At 47.0% G+C, this 16715-nt stretch overlaps 1 protein-coding gene across 1 annotated transcript in view; it reads left to right on the top strand.

Annotated features, from left to right (window-relative positions):
• Positions 1 to 16715, top strand: part of LOC149357865 (O-acyltransferase like protein-like) — a 78816-nt gene that overhangs the window by 9791 nt on the left and 52310 nt on the right. The window contains exons 2-3 of the mRNA XM_089577982.1: positions 5780 to 6048; positions 12845 to 12956. Coding sequence (XP_089434108.1) covers positions 5780 to 6048; positions 12845 to 12956 — 381 coding nt within the window. The remainder of the gene's footprint in view (positions 1 to 5779; positions 6049 to 12844; positions 12957 to 16715) is intronic.

The following is a 16715-nucleotide window of genomic DNA, read 5'->3' as shown; positions in this document are numbered from 1 at the left end:
GCTCCTTAATTATTGAGAGGCATGTAGCCCTCCGTAAGTAATGTCCATATCCGTTTTTAGAATTTCGAGAACGCGATTATCTTCGGCGCTGTGGCCCAACAAATTTCGCCTACATCGCGCCAAAATACATGCGGTTTGAGAAGCTTGCAGGCAAAGCAACCTCTCCAGTGTACCTAACTCGTCGAAATAGCCAAAATTTGTTGGGCCACAGCGCCGAGGATAATCGCTTTCTCGAAATTCTAAAAACGGATATGGACATTACTTACGGTGGGCTACATGCCTCTCAATAATTAAGGAGCCCAATGGTAATAGTTTAAAAGTTAGCTATTAAATATTGGTTAACAAGCCTGCTAGTTAGCACGTCTTAGGTGAATTATGATGTACTACACCACTGACAATGCTATGCCAGAAAAAGCGCGCATCTAATTCAAATAGCTTATTTTTAAAAATTGCAGAAAGTCTTAGGTGAAACACCCTGTATATATATATATATATATATATATATATATATATATATATATATATATATATATATATATATATATATATATAGAGAGAGAGAGAGAGAGAGAGAGAGAAAGAGAGAGAGAGAGAGAGTACTTATATTCATGTAAATTGTCATACAACATAAATCAGGCTTACCAAAGCCTCAAAGGGCTTGAGTATAGATATACTATTATAGCATCGTCGAAAAAGGATCTCAAAGGCAAGGAAATCAAATCTGCTGCGTCTATGCTGTGAACAAAATTATCTACCTTTGTGAGTCAAGTTCAAAGATGGGGAACTTTCACATGCCTGCCCACAACCTTCGATTGCCTCTTTGATTATCTGACGCATTAATTTCTTAGTGCTTTTTAGATCACCATACTGCCTTCAAATTTAATTTCCCATTTTGGTAAAGGTTATGGTGAATAAGATTGCTAGTTGAACTTCCTTTGAGCGATGCATCTGTTCTCAGGCTCTGTCGTCTGTGAATCCGCCTGTTTGACCTTTGTAACATTGCCGACACGGAAACGGCACCTTTAGATCCCATCTTGCAGACACGCGGTGTTTTCTTTTGTGATGATTCTTGGATGACATGCGAATCTTCATTGTCTACTGTCGCCTCAGGAAATCCTTTGTTTTATAAGCATCCCTCTCCAACTTTTCCTCCTTCCTCATGCGGTAGTTGCGCCTTCATAGCCACATGACAGCTGGAAGCAACCGCGCAAACTAAAAGCGTTTCTCCAGAATTTCTTTCCTTGATAACACAACCTTAACGAAAGATATGGTAAAATACATTTGAAGTGCGCTGTGCTGTTAGCAACCCACCTCCCTTAAATTAGCCTCGTGCAGGGAACAAATAGGTTCTCGAAATTATGAGGAAACGGGTAGAACAAAGACATTTTATTACGAAAACTTTATGGGCTCCCTTCTGTTCTCCACACTAAAATTTGTTGCCTTCTGCAGAGGCAGGAGAGAATCGCAGCGATGTATAGCCCATGGCTATGTCGCGTCTCTGATCCTTTCCTGACTGCCTTTTATCTTGCTTTCTCTCTATCCTGCCATTAATTTTTTTTTATCCTGTATCTGCAAATGGCAGCCACAGTTTTCACCTTGATGCCAGTTGAGAGATCTGGCCTCTATCCTCTACATTTTCCCCTAGGTGTTTACTAGGATGGAAAGGTGCGGATGACATCAATCTTCGAAGTAGACTGGAACACAAACCTCTAATAGCGTACTTGTGTTTGACCCAGTCTTCAAAGATGAAGCTGCTTGCTAATATTGCCTTCTTCAGAACACAATAATTTGGGTTTTGCTTATATAGTGCAGAAAGTAAAATAACTGGGAAGTTCCATCCAAAGTTACACTTCGAAGCACAAGAACGACGACAGAAGGTGACGAAGCACGTCTGTTACTGTGGTCGTACTCTAGTTGCGCTTCGAAGTCGAACTGTGAATATTGTTTAGCCCTCTAACAATGAATCTGACGGCTACGTGGACCGCGTTGGTTTCATTCGAAGTTCAGATCAAGTTGACTTGTTATATTACAACCAAAAATACAGCATTCAAGAGAACAGAAATGACGGGCTCGTTATGACATACATATGAAGGAGGCAAATAGCCCCGACGTCCAGTTAATAAAGGCCGTACTATGTCCGCTGCTATGGAAGAGAGTGGCGCTGGTAAGCACTTGAAGGTGAGGCTGGACACGTAACAAATACCGCCGAAAGCAGCATATTGGACAGCCGTCGCCGTAGCTCAGTTGGTAGAGAACTGGACGCGAAATTCGGAGGTCGTAAGCTCGGATCCCACCCGTGGCATATGGTTGCTTTTTCCTCACCTTTGTAATCAACTGTCGTTAAGAGATAAAATAATTACACTGTTAATATTCCATTGAACAACACCACAAACTATAAAAAAACATTCACTTATGCTCCTTGGTTTCAATGACTGCTCGCTTCATTTATGCATAAGCTAAGACACAGTCGGACAACAGAAACAGCTTTTTTTTAATATCTGTTATGCATATCAGCTTCTTTAAAGTACAGCATATAACGGCGCCTCCAAATTTATCCATAGCGGTTATGCGTTACTGCCCGGAGAAGCTACCTAGGTTGGCCGCCTAGCTCACGTGACCTTGTGGCGTCGTCAGAGCATGCCTACCGGATTGTAAGAAAACTGACCACCGGGGCATGTTTCTGTTTGAGAGAAACCTGGGCAGCTCAATGGACCCCGCTAGGAGCACCTGCCATCGAAGGGCAGCGACGCAGCACCATTGCGCCAAGAGGGGTATGAGGGCTCCCAGGGATCTATGAGTGTAGAGTAGAGAGAGCCCAGTTCCGCATGTTTGGGAATAAATGCATTAACGCTGTCGCGTCATACCAGTAAGAGTGAGCTCAAGTGTCCACTCTAAAGCTTTTTACACAGGTTTGAGTATTCACTGTTTCCTAGCCTCAAGACCTCAGGTTCCACGTTCAAAAGCTTCCTCTCATTCCTAACTGCATCACATTACTATGCTTTGGAGTAGTAATATGCCTTCATTGACAACAATAAGCATTCAGTTTGTTTAGTGATAGAAATCGGGGACTTCGACAGCATATCCTGGCCCTAAAAAGGGAGTTCGCTAGAAGACAGGTTACTCACGTTTTACTCTCATATAGGCTTATTCGTGTTTAAAGTGTAGGTCCAGCTCCACATCATCGTCATTATCAGAAGAGTGGAAGTTGGGAAGCGCTTGAACTTCGAGTGAAATCGCTCCGTCAAAGCATGATGCTGCTATGCGACTGTCGTAATTGTCAGCAACGAAGTCACACCAGGCGACGTTATATCCACCCAGCTGTGCGTCAGCGAGCCTTTATTACGAATCCACATACGCGGGATAGCGGGGTACTGCACAGCATCCTGCGTTGTTCCTACACAAGTAAAATTTCTGTTAGAGAACCCATTCTTGACCCAATCCAACATCTATGCAACAGCGCACATAGGATATACTTTAAAGCTCGGACAACGTCTGAGCCTGCGCATGAACAACACAGACAACTTAGCAAGAGGCTCGGTTCTGAGCGCGCCAACCTTTCTTTGACTATTTCGCGGCGTCAGCGCAGTATAGAGTCGATTTCGTGAAAATCGGCAAGATGGATAGATGGATGGATGGATGGATGGATGGATGGATGGATGGATGGACGGACGGACGGACGGACGGACGGACGGACGGACGGACGGACGGACGGATGAGAGCGTCCCCTTTGAATCGGAGTGGTGGCAGTTGCCATCATGCTTAGCCTTAATTTTTTATATTTGTTTAATGGTGTTAGCGGTGTAATAAATAGTTCTATAAATTGGCGAACAACGCTTTCCGAAGGCACATCCCACCTTCGCTGGTTGCACCGCCTGCCTTGGTTGCCGCTTCCCATGGTTGCACAGGAAGGTTCTTACTTTAGTCATTCGAACTTGGACACATTAGAGGAGAAATGTTGGACATTCCTAAGTGCGGCACTGCTCAAGTACAGATTCGTCGCAGCACCGTGTATCTTGTGTAGCCGTGCCGGCGCGGAGGCCGAGTCGGTTCGCAGTGGATCCAAGCGAGTGGCCTTCTTTCGCAACAGGCGCCATATATTACAGCATAGCTGCTGAGTAGACAGATGCGGAGTGCTGTGCTGCAATGTACTCTGCGAAACTGCATCCTTCTGGAGGTGTCATTCACGGTACGCCTGCCTGAGCTTCTTGAGCATGGAAACCTACTGCGTAGTCACCAGAAGCTCCACGGCCTTCAATGTGACAATGCTGCCACGGGAACCATCTCGTCGCTCATTTTCATTTGAGTTTTTCGTTTGTTTCTTGTCCCTATTAACGATCAAAGGATAAATTCGTTCAAGGGAGCTTGTGTTGGAGGCGCTCTAGTGCTGACATTGGGTCAGAGCAACGGGTCTGTCAAGTTCACACCAAAACAGCAATTTAAAAACGCTGCAAGGGCCATTTTCCGCTTCCGTAGAAGTCATCTCTCTGTGAGATCCATCTGCTATAATTATACCAAGGCATCACAAAGGTGGACGAGCATGACTGACTTTTTTTTGCTTACTGATTCATGAGGGCACACTCAGCAGTGAATGCTTCAGCCACAGACGTTGACCCTTTAGAGCATAGCCCTGGACTGCCTAGGCAGTAGTTTATGTAGTGCGGAGGGCAGCAAAAAAGTGACCTTCTTTGACGTTTTCTAAACATACGCAACACATCACAAGACAAAGCAACATGACAAGAAACGAACTTTCAGAGAGACTGTAACACCACCTCTTTTTCTCTTTGACCAGAAGGCTGAATGATTTCGACATTAGTTTGAGTCCAGCTTGAAAGTTTAATTACTTTTGACAACTTATTTCTGTGAATACTCAGTAAAAAGTACGTTTGCTTAGAAATCTCAGGTTGGTTTTCTCTGCCTTAGAAATATTGTCGAAATAGTGTAAGATGACGTACCGGTTTATCAGCAGCCAAAGGGAGTGTAAAAAGAAGCATCTGAGGAAGTTTGTTGAGTGCACAACAGGTGTGGTTTATCGCATTCCATTGACTTAGCATATAGTATACATCGTACAGAATGACAGATGCCTAAATGAGAGACAAGTGGAACACAGCCGTAATGCAACACAGCAATGAAACGGCCAGCTGCCGGAGAATTGCCATGACTGCCCTACCAATACTTCCGAGCCTTTGTTCAGTGAGTGCACGTTTGAAGCGAGGAGCAATAGACCACATGTGCGCGAGATTATGGAAGCAAGAATGATTCGCAATAAGGCACTCGAATCCGTCAGTACACCCCCAGTTAATCTCTCGGGTAAGCAAATGACGTTCCTGGATTGAAATGGCTCGCACATGCGTTGAGCTCTTCTTCTCTCTGTTTTGGTGCACTCGCTTCAGTATTTGTATGCTTCCATGCCGTCAATAAACTCCATTTACAAGTCAGCGCTTTGTCCTGTGTATCTTGCATTTCCTTGTCCTGTGCGCTTATATTTACTCCAAAACATTGCTTGCGTTACGAAGACAACACTAATACTACTAAACGTTTTTCCGGAAAGCGTTTATTCTCGGGAACTTAACTCTTACGTGCGTGAACACCGACAGCAGGCATATGTTGCAAAAGTACTACGCTGAACCTTTAGTGCCGGATTAAGACTTTTATTTTTAATTTAGATTAGTTAGGTAAAACTAACACTACTACATGAATAATTAAGTCATGTGCTGATGCCCACTGAGGTGGGCTTGCAGTGCAAAGTTCTCGCACGATAACGTGGGCGCCGTCTGCGCAGTGGTGGACGCGACGGCTAAGCCAGAGCCGGGCATCCTCGAGGGCGCCTTCTCGAGCGTCGGCTCGCAGACCGAGTGCCTCAAGGCGCACGCTTACCTGAACGTGAGTGGTAAGGACTCTCGCCAGAGGCCCTGGCACGTGGGCTTCGTCCAAGGCAGCTTCTGCAAGATCCGCTACCGGATCGGTCTCCGCGAGATCCTCAGCGCTGTCGATGAAGGTCGCGCCTCGGCCAACATGCTGGACCTCGTCGACGGCATCCTCGGCGACGACGTGAGTGTGCCTTTGGCCGCAACAGATGAAAAAATGCGCTTCTGCTACTACGAGCATAGTATAAAAGAACTTCCGTCACATGGAATCTCAAATTCCATGTGTGGCATGCATCAGGCAGTCTTGATATTGCCTTTAGGGCGACACACAGTATTTTTGCTGAGATTCAGTGAGAAAACAGGATGCTTACGAGCAGCAGACGATATACGAAAGAAATTGATAGAAACACTCACAGCTCGTAACCGTCTAGCTCACAAATAAGGACGCTAAAGAATGACTATGTGATTATAAACAATATTACCGGACGCTGGAGGTGAAATATCAAATGGAAAATTTTTTGAAGGTCCCTTGCCGGTTTACTGATGTTCTTTTGTTTCTCAGACCTTTATCAACAGTTACTTTCATTCGACAGTCGGACACTGATACGACGTGAGAGATATCAGCGTTGACGTCGCCAGAAGAAGCTACCAATAAGTAGAGAACAAAATGGTGAATCGGAAAAATAATCATCACTAAATAATGACCCAGTGTTAAATAAACGTACACATGAGTCGTTGGCTGAAGCTGCGCGCTTAAGTCAGAGCAGCTGCAGTCGTCATCAGTGCTGCAGCGACGCAAGTATTGATAGCGTTAAAGACCCCGTTGTCCAGAAAATATGGTGCCGGCGTTGTCACTGTCAGCGTTCTGAGCGACAGATCAGGAGGATGACTCTGGGAGTTGGTGCCCAGAGGGCAATATAGGCAGTTTGGTGGGCCACCTAGGTCACCTGATCTTGTGGCGCCATCAGAACCTGCCCACCGGATAGTGAGCAAACTGCTTCAGTGGCAGGTGGCAGTTAAATTAATGATTGCTTGCTGGAAAATAGCAACCTGGACCGCGCGAAAGACACCGCTGAGAGCACCTGCCATCGCAGGGCAGTGGCGCTTCTTTTAACCGCTGCACCACGACGCCAGGAGGGAATGAGGACTCAGAGGGATCTATGAAAGTAAAGCAGACAAGGACCTTCTTAATATATGGGAATTAGCCCATTAAGCTGTCGCGTCCTACATTTAAGGCTGAGCTTAAATGCCGCCTCCAGCTTCTGATGCTGCACGGTTTGCCGTGAGCAGAACGAAAATATTAAAGCTTCCATGATTGTATGCCTACTATAGAGACTGAGAATGCAATAAAAGAACGGTCTTTTGATCCAGTTCTGTTCCTTCTCTATACTCCGTCTCACTGGCTCGCTCGGCCTAGCAATAGCAGGACTTCGGCTGAGCCAAGGACTAGCAGTAGAATGAATGAAATAGAATAGAACTAAACTAGAATTCTAACATAAAGGCCCAGCGAGAACTACTGATGGGAGTGCATGTACTTTTCATCCTAGAATATTTTTTGAGCCAACGTCTCTGGCGGTTTAGCGGCCATGTGACTTTCAGCGCACTACGCTTCACCAGGCAGAGTGTTAAATATGCGGCTACGGCGGTCCCGTTTGAATGAAAGTGACAAGCAGAAATGATTGCCTGCTGAGGTTGGGGGGCTGTTTGAAAACGCCCCTGCATGCGGTGTCAATTTGAAGCCAAGGTTACTGCCCCAGTGGTAAGCGTAGCTCTAAGACGTCTTGCTTTATAATTTTGCTATGTCCCTGACCGGTGCTATCCCCGATTGATGCACTGATTAACTGATAAGTGAACTGAATAGTAAATAGTAAATAAGAGGTGTATCGCATTATTAAATGGCGCTTGTCCACTACCTGTAGTAGTATACTTCATCCGCTGCCGCGGCGCCACTTCGAACCAGGCTGTCTAAGCCATCAGTGCTGCAGTCCGGTGAAAGAAATCAATGAGCACCTGGTCCGTGAGGCAAAAAGCTCGCGCATTTAAGCTCCGTCTTAAGATTGTGACGCGATAATGCATGCAGTTTGTTTTTAGTTGCTTAATTGCCATTAACAGTGGACAATGCGGTAGCATTGTTGCAGGCTGATGGGTTTCCATGAGCACGGATGGAATGTGATGAAGACGACGGCTTCCAAAGTACAGCGCGAGAAACTGCCAGAGGAACACGCGAGAGGCCGGGCAGTTGGTGATGACAACAACATTGCAAGAATAAAGACTAGAACCCGATGCGTACCTCAGAAAGCGCGAGCCCCCCTCCTTGATTGAAGAGCAGTGACGGCACAGCTTTTGCAGCGCCCCTAAGCGGCCTCCGCGACGAGTGAAAACTTTCCGCGCCTCTCTCAAGGACGCTCGCCGCCTGTTGGGCGCTTACAACGGCGACGCCGGAATCCTGCGGCGCGGTACCCTTAACGCTGTCCAGTTAATAGTGACGCGCGAGTCGTAATAATGCGGAAGCATTACTTGGCTATGTAGACGATTTCGTGTCTGCAAAGCATGTCGGCAGCGATTTCTCCCTTCGTGTGAGAGTTAAGCGAAAAAGAATGATTGTGTGTGACAGAGGATGATGTGAGGATGATGCACGTAAAAATTTGGTCGATGTGGAGCACGTAGTCAATTGATTAGTGCTAAAAATATTACTTAGAGGTCCTAATAGTATCGGACGTCGATATAGTGCGAGGTCGCGAAAGCAGTACTGCACATGAAAATTGCGGGAAAAAAAGCAACCGCGTGACAGGGGATAAAAAAATGTCGTTGTACAGAAAATTTGACCTATCTGAAAAGATTAGTTAATGCATTAGAGGCCAAAGATGCCAAAATAGCTCTGGAGATGCATATTTTGCGAGGACGGGAAAATAGCGGTAGGCGTCTAAACTGGAAGAAGTAGAAAGAGAGGCAAACTGGGAAAAGAGAGAGAAAAAGAGGCAAAAAGACAGGCAAACAGTGTAAACTGGGGCAAAGACAGGCGACGAGTGTGGAGGAGGCATCAGTGCTTTCGCATTTGCCCAGTGCGGGTCGCCGCAGTGATCTCGAACGTTTTTTCTGCTAGCGAGCTGCGCAGTTATGCTCAGCATTTAGCTGAGCGCAAATAGATCTGCAGCGTTCTTAAACAGTACATGGTGACGTGGCAGCGCGATTATTCTTCCTAGCTGTGCACGGCGTTTTCTGGGCAATACACGATCGACAAAATCTGGGAGTCGCAGGAAAACGAGGCAGCCAATTTCCTACCAGCTATATAATTAGTCTACGTTCAACCTCAGCGTTTTTGCCGAGAGCTCAACATCACGTTGTCGGAACTCCTCGGGCCTTAAACTTGTAGTGTTCCAAAATAAACTTTTACGACGTTTTAATTAAATGCTATGAGAAGTGTACGGAAGCTGTCTTGAACGTAGTTTATACCACGAGTACAGACCAAATGGAAACAGTATGCGTCGCGGTTAATCTTCCAGTTAATTAAACCAATTAATTAACCACTGAATTGCTGGATTTGGCTTACAAGCTTATATTGGAACCTTCGAGGCTGTTATATTTTTATTTTTTTTATTTGATACCTCAAAGGCCCCTGGTATGGGGCATTACATGAGGGATGGGCATGACAGTTAAACAATAATGGTCTTGATGGCGTTCTTAAAATGGATGGCGTTGATGTGATGCACGGCGTCCTGTGGTAGATCATTCCAGTCCCGGGATGACGTGACGAAAAAAGATCGAGAATGAGCGGTAGTTCTTGCGGTGGGGGCGTAGACGGCCTTATGGTGGTTAATACGGCTTGAGAGGCGATAAGCAGGTGATATGACTGATTCTGCTAAAGATGAATGATAAAACATATGAAAGAGGCACTATCGAGAAATTTTTCGTCGCGTTTCAAGGCTGGGTAAGTTAGCTTTAGTTTTTAAGGCAGACACACTAGTGTAGTACGAACAGTCAGAATAAATGAAACGAATAGCTCGATTTTGTATTTCTTCTAAGGTTAAAGAGAGGTTAGACTGGTGAGGATCCCATATTGCCGAAGCATATTCTAGTTTAGGACGGACAAAAGTTATGTATGCTAATGATTTGATGGATGGGGTGGCAAAACGTAGATTGCGCCGTATGAAACCAAGGGTACGATTAGCTTCGTTAGCGATGTTCGTGATATGAGATGACCATGTTAGGTTTTGTGTTACAGTAATACCCAGGTACTTACAGGAAGAGACGGACGATACTTCTGAACCGAAAAGAGTGTATTTAGATGGAGTATGCATCTGCCGACGATGGAATGAGATTAAACATGTTTTGGAAATATTGAGAGACATTAACCAACGTTCGCACCAAGTTTGGATTCGGTTAAGATCTTGTTGAAGAATGCCAGCGTCAGTACTGTTAGTGATTGGGCGGTAAATTACACAATCGTCAGCAAATAAACGGATGGTAGAGGAAATACTGGAAGGAAGATCGTTAATATATATGAGGAAAAGCAAAGGTCCTAGGACTGTACCTTGGGGAATTCCAGAAGAGGGCAAATACGTGACTGCCTGTAGCAATAAACCATTTGGTTGTTAGTCAGCGCTGGTGTTTTGTCCTTCTCTTGTGTCTCGTCTTTGATTGCGCTGTTTTTCCAATTCGTAAAACCTTGGGGAACACCTGAAATGACCGGGTTACGTGGAGAAGAATGATTGTTAGCATAGACAAATTGCTCTCTGTGCATCAGTGCTACATCAGTGCTACATGCATAGCATGTGATCCATTTTTTAACAGTGCGAAAAAGACGACGACGTTTACACACACAACAACACATCGCAACAACACGTTCACAACACGTCGTCTTTATTACGCTGTTAAAAAATTGATTACAACCAACTCGCCCAGCTTTCTCTTCTTCTTAACAGCATGAGAGTCAGGAATCTGTTAGAAAGCAGAACGAAAAAAAAAACACATGCCCTTAGAGGGATCCCAACACAGAAACTCCGAATTTCGCATCGGTGCTCTAACAACCGACCTACGTTGACCGCTGACCAATCTTCTGCTTAGAGGATTATTTCATAATGCCATCATCATCAGTCTGACTACGCCCACTGCAGGGCAAAGACCTCTCCCAGGTCTCTTCAATTATCCCTGTCCTTTGCCACCAGAGGCTACCGTATCGCTGTAAGCATCTTAATCTCCCCCGACCACCTAACTTTCTGCCGCCCCCTGTTACGCTTGCCTTCTCTTGGAATTCACACCGCTACCCTCAAGGACCAGCGGAATTATCTTGCCTTCGGATTACATGCCCTGCCCAAGCCCATTTCTTCCTCTTGATTTCGACTAGAGCGTCATTTACCCGTCTTTGTTCTCTTACCCACACCGCCCGCTTCCGGTCTCTTAACGTCACACCTGTAATTTTTCTTTCCATAGCTAACTGCGTTGTCCTTAACTGGGAGGGTATTTGTCTTTAGTCTAATCGAAACTTGAGAGTGTTAACCAGCGCCACACTCGCCTGTAGCGGCGGACGTAGACATCGTGTTTTGTTTTATGGTTTATGGGGCTTAACGTCCCAAAGCGACTAAGGCTATGAAAGACGCCGTAGTGGAGGGCTCAGGAAATTTTGGACCACCTGGGGTTCTTTAACGTGCACTGACATCGCACAGTACACGGGCCTTTAGAATTTCTCCTCCAAAGAAATTCTAGCCGCCGCGGCCGGGATCGAACCTGCGTCTTTCGGGTCAGCAGCCGAGCACCATAACCACTGAGACACCGCGGCGGCCCCAAACATCCTGTTTTACCGCGAGTTTCACATAGGAGCGTGATCGAATGGTGAGGGCGGAAGCTCGGCGAGAACCCTCTTATGCCACTTACGGCATCAAGACTGTCAGAATCGAGGCCCTCGTTAGCGACTAAGCAGGCAAGGAAAGGGGAAAGAGGGGCTTGATCTTTATTGCATACATGACGGAAGCTTCCGTGAACACTCGCTGGTTAACACTGTCATGGTTCGGTTACGCTACACATCAATAACCCCTAAAGCACGAGAGTGGACAGCAGTCGCCCTAGCTGTCGTCGGACAGCCGTCGCCGTAGAGCACTGGAAGCGAAATTCGCAGATCTTGGGTTGAGATTCCATCGGCGGCAGGTGGTTGTTTTCTCTTCTCCTTGCTAATCAGTTAACTGTAAAAATAATTATCCTAATAAGCTCCCATTCATGAAGATCCGAAAATATAATAAATGCATCCCCTATGCTTTTTGGTTTCAGTGACTGTTGGGTTCCGTCATATGTCATAACGAGCGCCTGTTTTCCTTTCTTTTTACTGCTGAATCGCTAAAAAAAGCCTCGATTCTACCAGTCTTGATGCGTAGGTAGCATAAGAGGGTTCTCGCACTGCTTCTGCCCTCACTATTAGATCTCTTTCCTACGTGGCACTCGAGGTAAAACAGGTTGTCCACGTCCGCCGTTATGCACGAGGATGGCGCTGGTAAACACTCTCAAAGCTCGACTACATTACACATAAATGCCCTTAAAAGTGGAAGATCGCACAGCCGTCGCTGTAGCTCAGCTCGTAGAGCACCAGACACGATATTCGGAAGCCGTGGGTTCGGATCCCACTAACGGCACGTGGTTGTTTTTTCTTCTGCTTTGTAATCAGTTATCTCAAAAAACTAATTACCTTATCGTGGCTGCCGGCTTCATGGTTCCGTCATGTGTGCCATATGGACCACCTCGTTTCCTTTCTCTTGTCTGCTCAGGCTCTTTCTAACTTAGTATGTGTTTGTACAGGAGATTTAGTTTTCTGTAGTGTTTGTCTCTTCCTTTTTCAACACTCCCCCTCTGTGATGACTTTGGCCTAGGGGTAAATTAATAAAATGAAACGAAATGAAATCTCAAGCGCAACCAGCCATCACGCTTGCACTTGCGCAAATTTTTATCCTTGTTTTCTTCTTAGCGTGTTGTAACACCACTTTTGATCCTCGCAGCGTTACCTTCTAGGAGAGATCGAGAACGTCGTAGAAGACTTCCCCGGTTTCTTCGGAATGTGCGTCCCGTCCGCCTGCTCGGCAAAAGACATTCAGTCCATCTTCAACTTCAGTAAGAAAACATTCGCTTGCATTGGAAAGAATAACGCTGGATTTTCACTCGCCGGTGACTAAGCGGGGTGAAATTCGAGAGCAGCTTTCAATTCATTTTTCTTTTCCAGTGAGCACAAGTCATCTTGAGGCCCACAGCTTAGTTAGTGATTCCATATGTACTAGTGTGTACATATTGCGTCAGAGACCTGTGTTGCTAAGGCAACGAGAATTCAAGTCTGAAGTGCGCTTCAAGTCTGAAGTCGGTGGTTCTTCACTTCACAATTCAAGTCAGAAGTGAAGAACCACCAACCGGTGGTTCTTCAACAACTGTTTCTATTATTACCTGACTGGGGTTGAAATGTTTCTCAAAGCACACTCAGTATTTCAAGTTGTCTTTGACACGAAGATAAGGCGTAGTGAAGAGTAACTTCAAATGAAAGAGAAATGCAGTGTGCATTCTTCCAGAGCAGCTACGAAAACCATAGCCGTGATATGATGAATTCCGTTTAGATGTCGTTGACATAAGTGAATCAGGAATAAGTATATTGTAGGTGTCGATGGGGCCAGCTATTGAGTGCTAAGAATGCCCGCTTTTATGGTGACGTCACATATCACGTGATGCAGCGATGGTGGCGCCGCCGCCGCGTCGCGCGCGACGGCGCGAACCGAAGCGTGGAGGCCTCCGCCGGGCTACGTCCGACGGCGCGATATGAGGCCCCATCTGCAGCCGGTGTGACGTCATCACGTGACGTCACATCATGTGATCTCACTTCAAGGTCAATGGTGGCCACCGCCGGGCGTCGCGCGAAGGCCCGAAACCTACGTTAATATGCTTCGCATAAAAGAAATCGAGTGTACCTCATAAGCAGTGACTCGTTTCCATTGAGTTGCATGCCAAACGCTCCAAAGTTCGCGCTCGATCTTCTCCGAATAAAAAAAAAATTGTCTTTTTAATGATCAGTCAAAAGCAGTTCTGCTGACTATTTCTGGGGGAAAAATATTCGCGTCGTTTGACAACGCTTTTAATTTTCCTAACTTCTGCTAAACTGGCCTCTGTAAAAAAGTTACTAAAAATTTTATTTTTTCCTGTGCCCAAACTTTTATGAACAATGCGCAGGAGTTGTACTATCATATTGTCACGTTGTAGTGACGGCAGTCCAGCGGTCAGGAAGACACCAGAAATACTTGCAAACGAAGCTCTTTATTTGGGCTGACTTGCGCCCTCAAAAGAACTGAATCACTCGGCGGCGGCGTAAGCAACAGGCGCTCTCGGCGGTCGTCGAACTACGAATGTCCGCCGCTCGCGGCATCGCTCAATTTAAAGCCGGCAAGGAAACTTCCAGATAACAGGTCAAAATCATCTACGGTAATCTGGAAAAACCTAGATGCAGCCTTTCATGGCTGCGAACGATCGAGATTAGTCTGGTCGCTTCGCGCGCCACGAACAAAAGTGATAACTACCCTTTCCTGCTGCCTTGAGCGTGAACGAACAAACACTGCAATGATACGTGGCATTACCCCCCTTCCAAAGAAGCATCGTCTCGATGCTTTAAAATGAAAATAAACACGGAGAATTAAACTTCGAGTCCTTCAGCGTTCATAATATGGCTTCAGGCGTACGACATGTACGACTTCCGGGCGTGGGCGGCGTCGCTGAGATGCTGTCGTGCCGTCGGGGATGACTTCATAGTCGAGGTCACCGATGCGACGGAGAACCCTGTACGGGCCAAAGTAGCGTCGCAGCAACTTTTCGCTCAATCCGCGGCGGCGAACTGGCGTCCATATCCAAACCCGATCACCTGGCTTGTAATGCGTGTCTCGTCGGCGCAGATTGTAGCGTCGGGCGTCGGTGTGCTGCTGGTCTTGAATGCGAAGCCGTGCAAGTCTTCGGGCTTCCTCGGCGCGATGAAGGTAGGCGGCGACTTCGAGGTTGTCTTCGTCGGAAACGTGCGGGAGCATTGCGTCGAGTGTTGTTGTGGGCTTCCTGCCGTATACCAGCTGGAATGGAGTAAACCTGGTTGTCTCCTGGGTGGCAGTATTATAGGCGAAGATCACGTAGGGCAGAATAGAGTCCCACGTCTTGTGTTCGGCGTCGATGAACATGGAGAGCATGTCTGCGATGGTCTTGTTCAGACGCTCTGTGAGTCCGTTGGTTTGCGGATGATAGGCAGTTGTCCTCCGATGACTTGTCTGGCTGTACTTTAAAATGGCTTGCGTCAGTTCCGCTGTAAATGCTGTTCCTCTGTCTGTGATGAGTACTTCGGGTGCGCCGTGTCGGAGGAGAATTTGTTCGACAAAAAATTTTGCAACTTCTGTTGCGGTACCACTAGGCAACGCTTTTGCTTCGGCGTAGCGGGTCATGTAGTCGGTGGCCACGATGATCCACTTGTTACCTGATGATGAAGTAGGAAAGGGGCCGAGTAGGTCCATCCCGATTTGCTGAAAGGGCTTAGTTGGCGGTGGTATGGGGTTCAGGAGTCCGGCTGGTCTAGTCGGAGGCGTTTTGCGTCGTTGGCACTCACGGCACGTTTTCACGTAATGCGAAACGTCGGTAGCTAGCCGCGGCCAATAGTACTTCTCCTGGATGCGGTGCAACGTGCGAGCAATCCCGAGATGTCCTGCAGTCGGCTCATCATGACATGCCTGCATAATTTCTTGCCTGAGATTTTTGGGCACGACAAGAAGATGCACTGTCCTGTTGGGCGCGAAGTTCTTCTTCAGGAGGACATTATTGTGAAGGACGAAGGACGACAGTTGGCGCTTGAACCCTCGGGGAGGCGATGCGGTCTTGCCTTGCAGATAATCAACCAGGCTTTGCAACTCAGGATCCGAGCGCTGCTGCTGCGCGAAACTGCTCGCGCTTACTGGTCCTAAGAAAGCGTCGTCGTCTTCCTCTTCTGGTGCTGCGTCGACGGGGGCTCGCGACAAGCAGTCTGCATCGGAATGCTTGCGGCCAGATTTGTAGACTACAGTTATGTCGAATTCTTGAAGGCGCAGGCTCCAACGAGCAAGGCGGCCGGAGGGATCTTTCAAATTGGCTAGCCAGCACAGAGCATGGTGATCGCTCACAACCTTGAATGGTCGTCCGTACAGGTAGGGGCGAAATTTCGACGTGGCCCAAATAATGGCGAGACATTCTTTCTCGGTGGTCGAGTAGTTGGCCTCGGCTTTCGACAGTGAACGGCTAGCGTACGCGATAACCTTCTCCTGTCTGCCATTTTTCTGAACGAGGACCGCTCCTAAGCCCACACTGCTTGCATCGGTATGAACTTCGGTTTCGGCGTTTTCATCAAAGTGCCCGAGCACAGGAGGGGACTGTAAGCGGCGCTTCAGTTCGTTGAAAGCTTCCTCTTGCGGCCTTTCCCATTTAAAAGGCACGTCAGCCTTGGTAAGTTGGGTCAAAGGTTCAGCGATGCGCGAAAAGTTCTTGACGAATCGCCGGTAATAGGCGCATAATCCAAGGAATCTGCGTATAGCCTTCTTGTCATTAGGCTGTGGAAACTCTGCGATCGCAGCCGTCTTCTTGGGGTCTGGGCGAACTCCATCCTTGCTTACGACGTGACCAAGGAACAGCAGCTCCTCGTAAGCGAAGTGGCACTTCTCTCGTTTCAGTGTCAGGCCTGAAGACTTGATCGTTTCCAGCACTATCCGAAGCCTTCTGAGGTGGTCTTCAAAGCTTGAGGAGAAGACAACAACGTCATCTAAGTAGACTAGGCAAATCTGCCATTTCAAGCCTGCGAGCACCGTATCCATTACTCGCTGGAACGTCGCTGGGGCA

This window comes from Amblyomma mixtum, chromosome 3, assembly GCF_055824585.1.
Source record: "Amblyomma mixtum isolate Tamu chromosome 3, ASM5582458v1, whole genome shotgun sequence".
In the NCBI taxonomy this organism is placed as follows: Eukaryota; Metazoa; Arthropoda; class Arachnida; order Ixodida; family Ixodidae; genus Amblyomma; species Amblyomma mixtum.
This window is presented reverse-complemented; position numbering and strand designations above follow the sequence as displayed.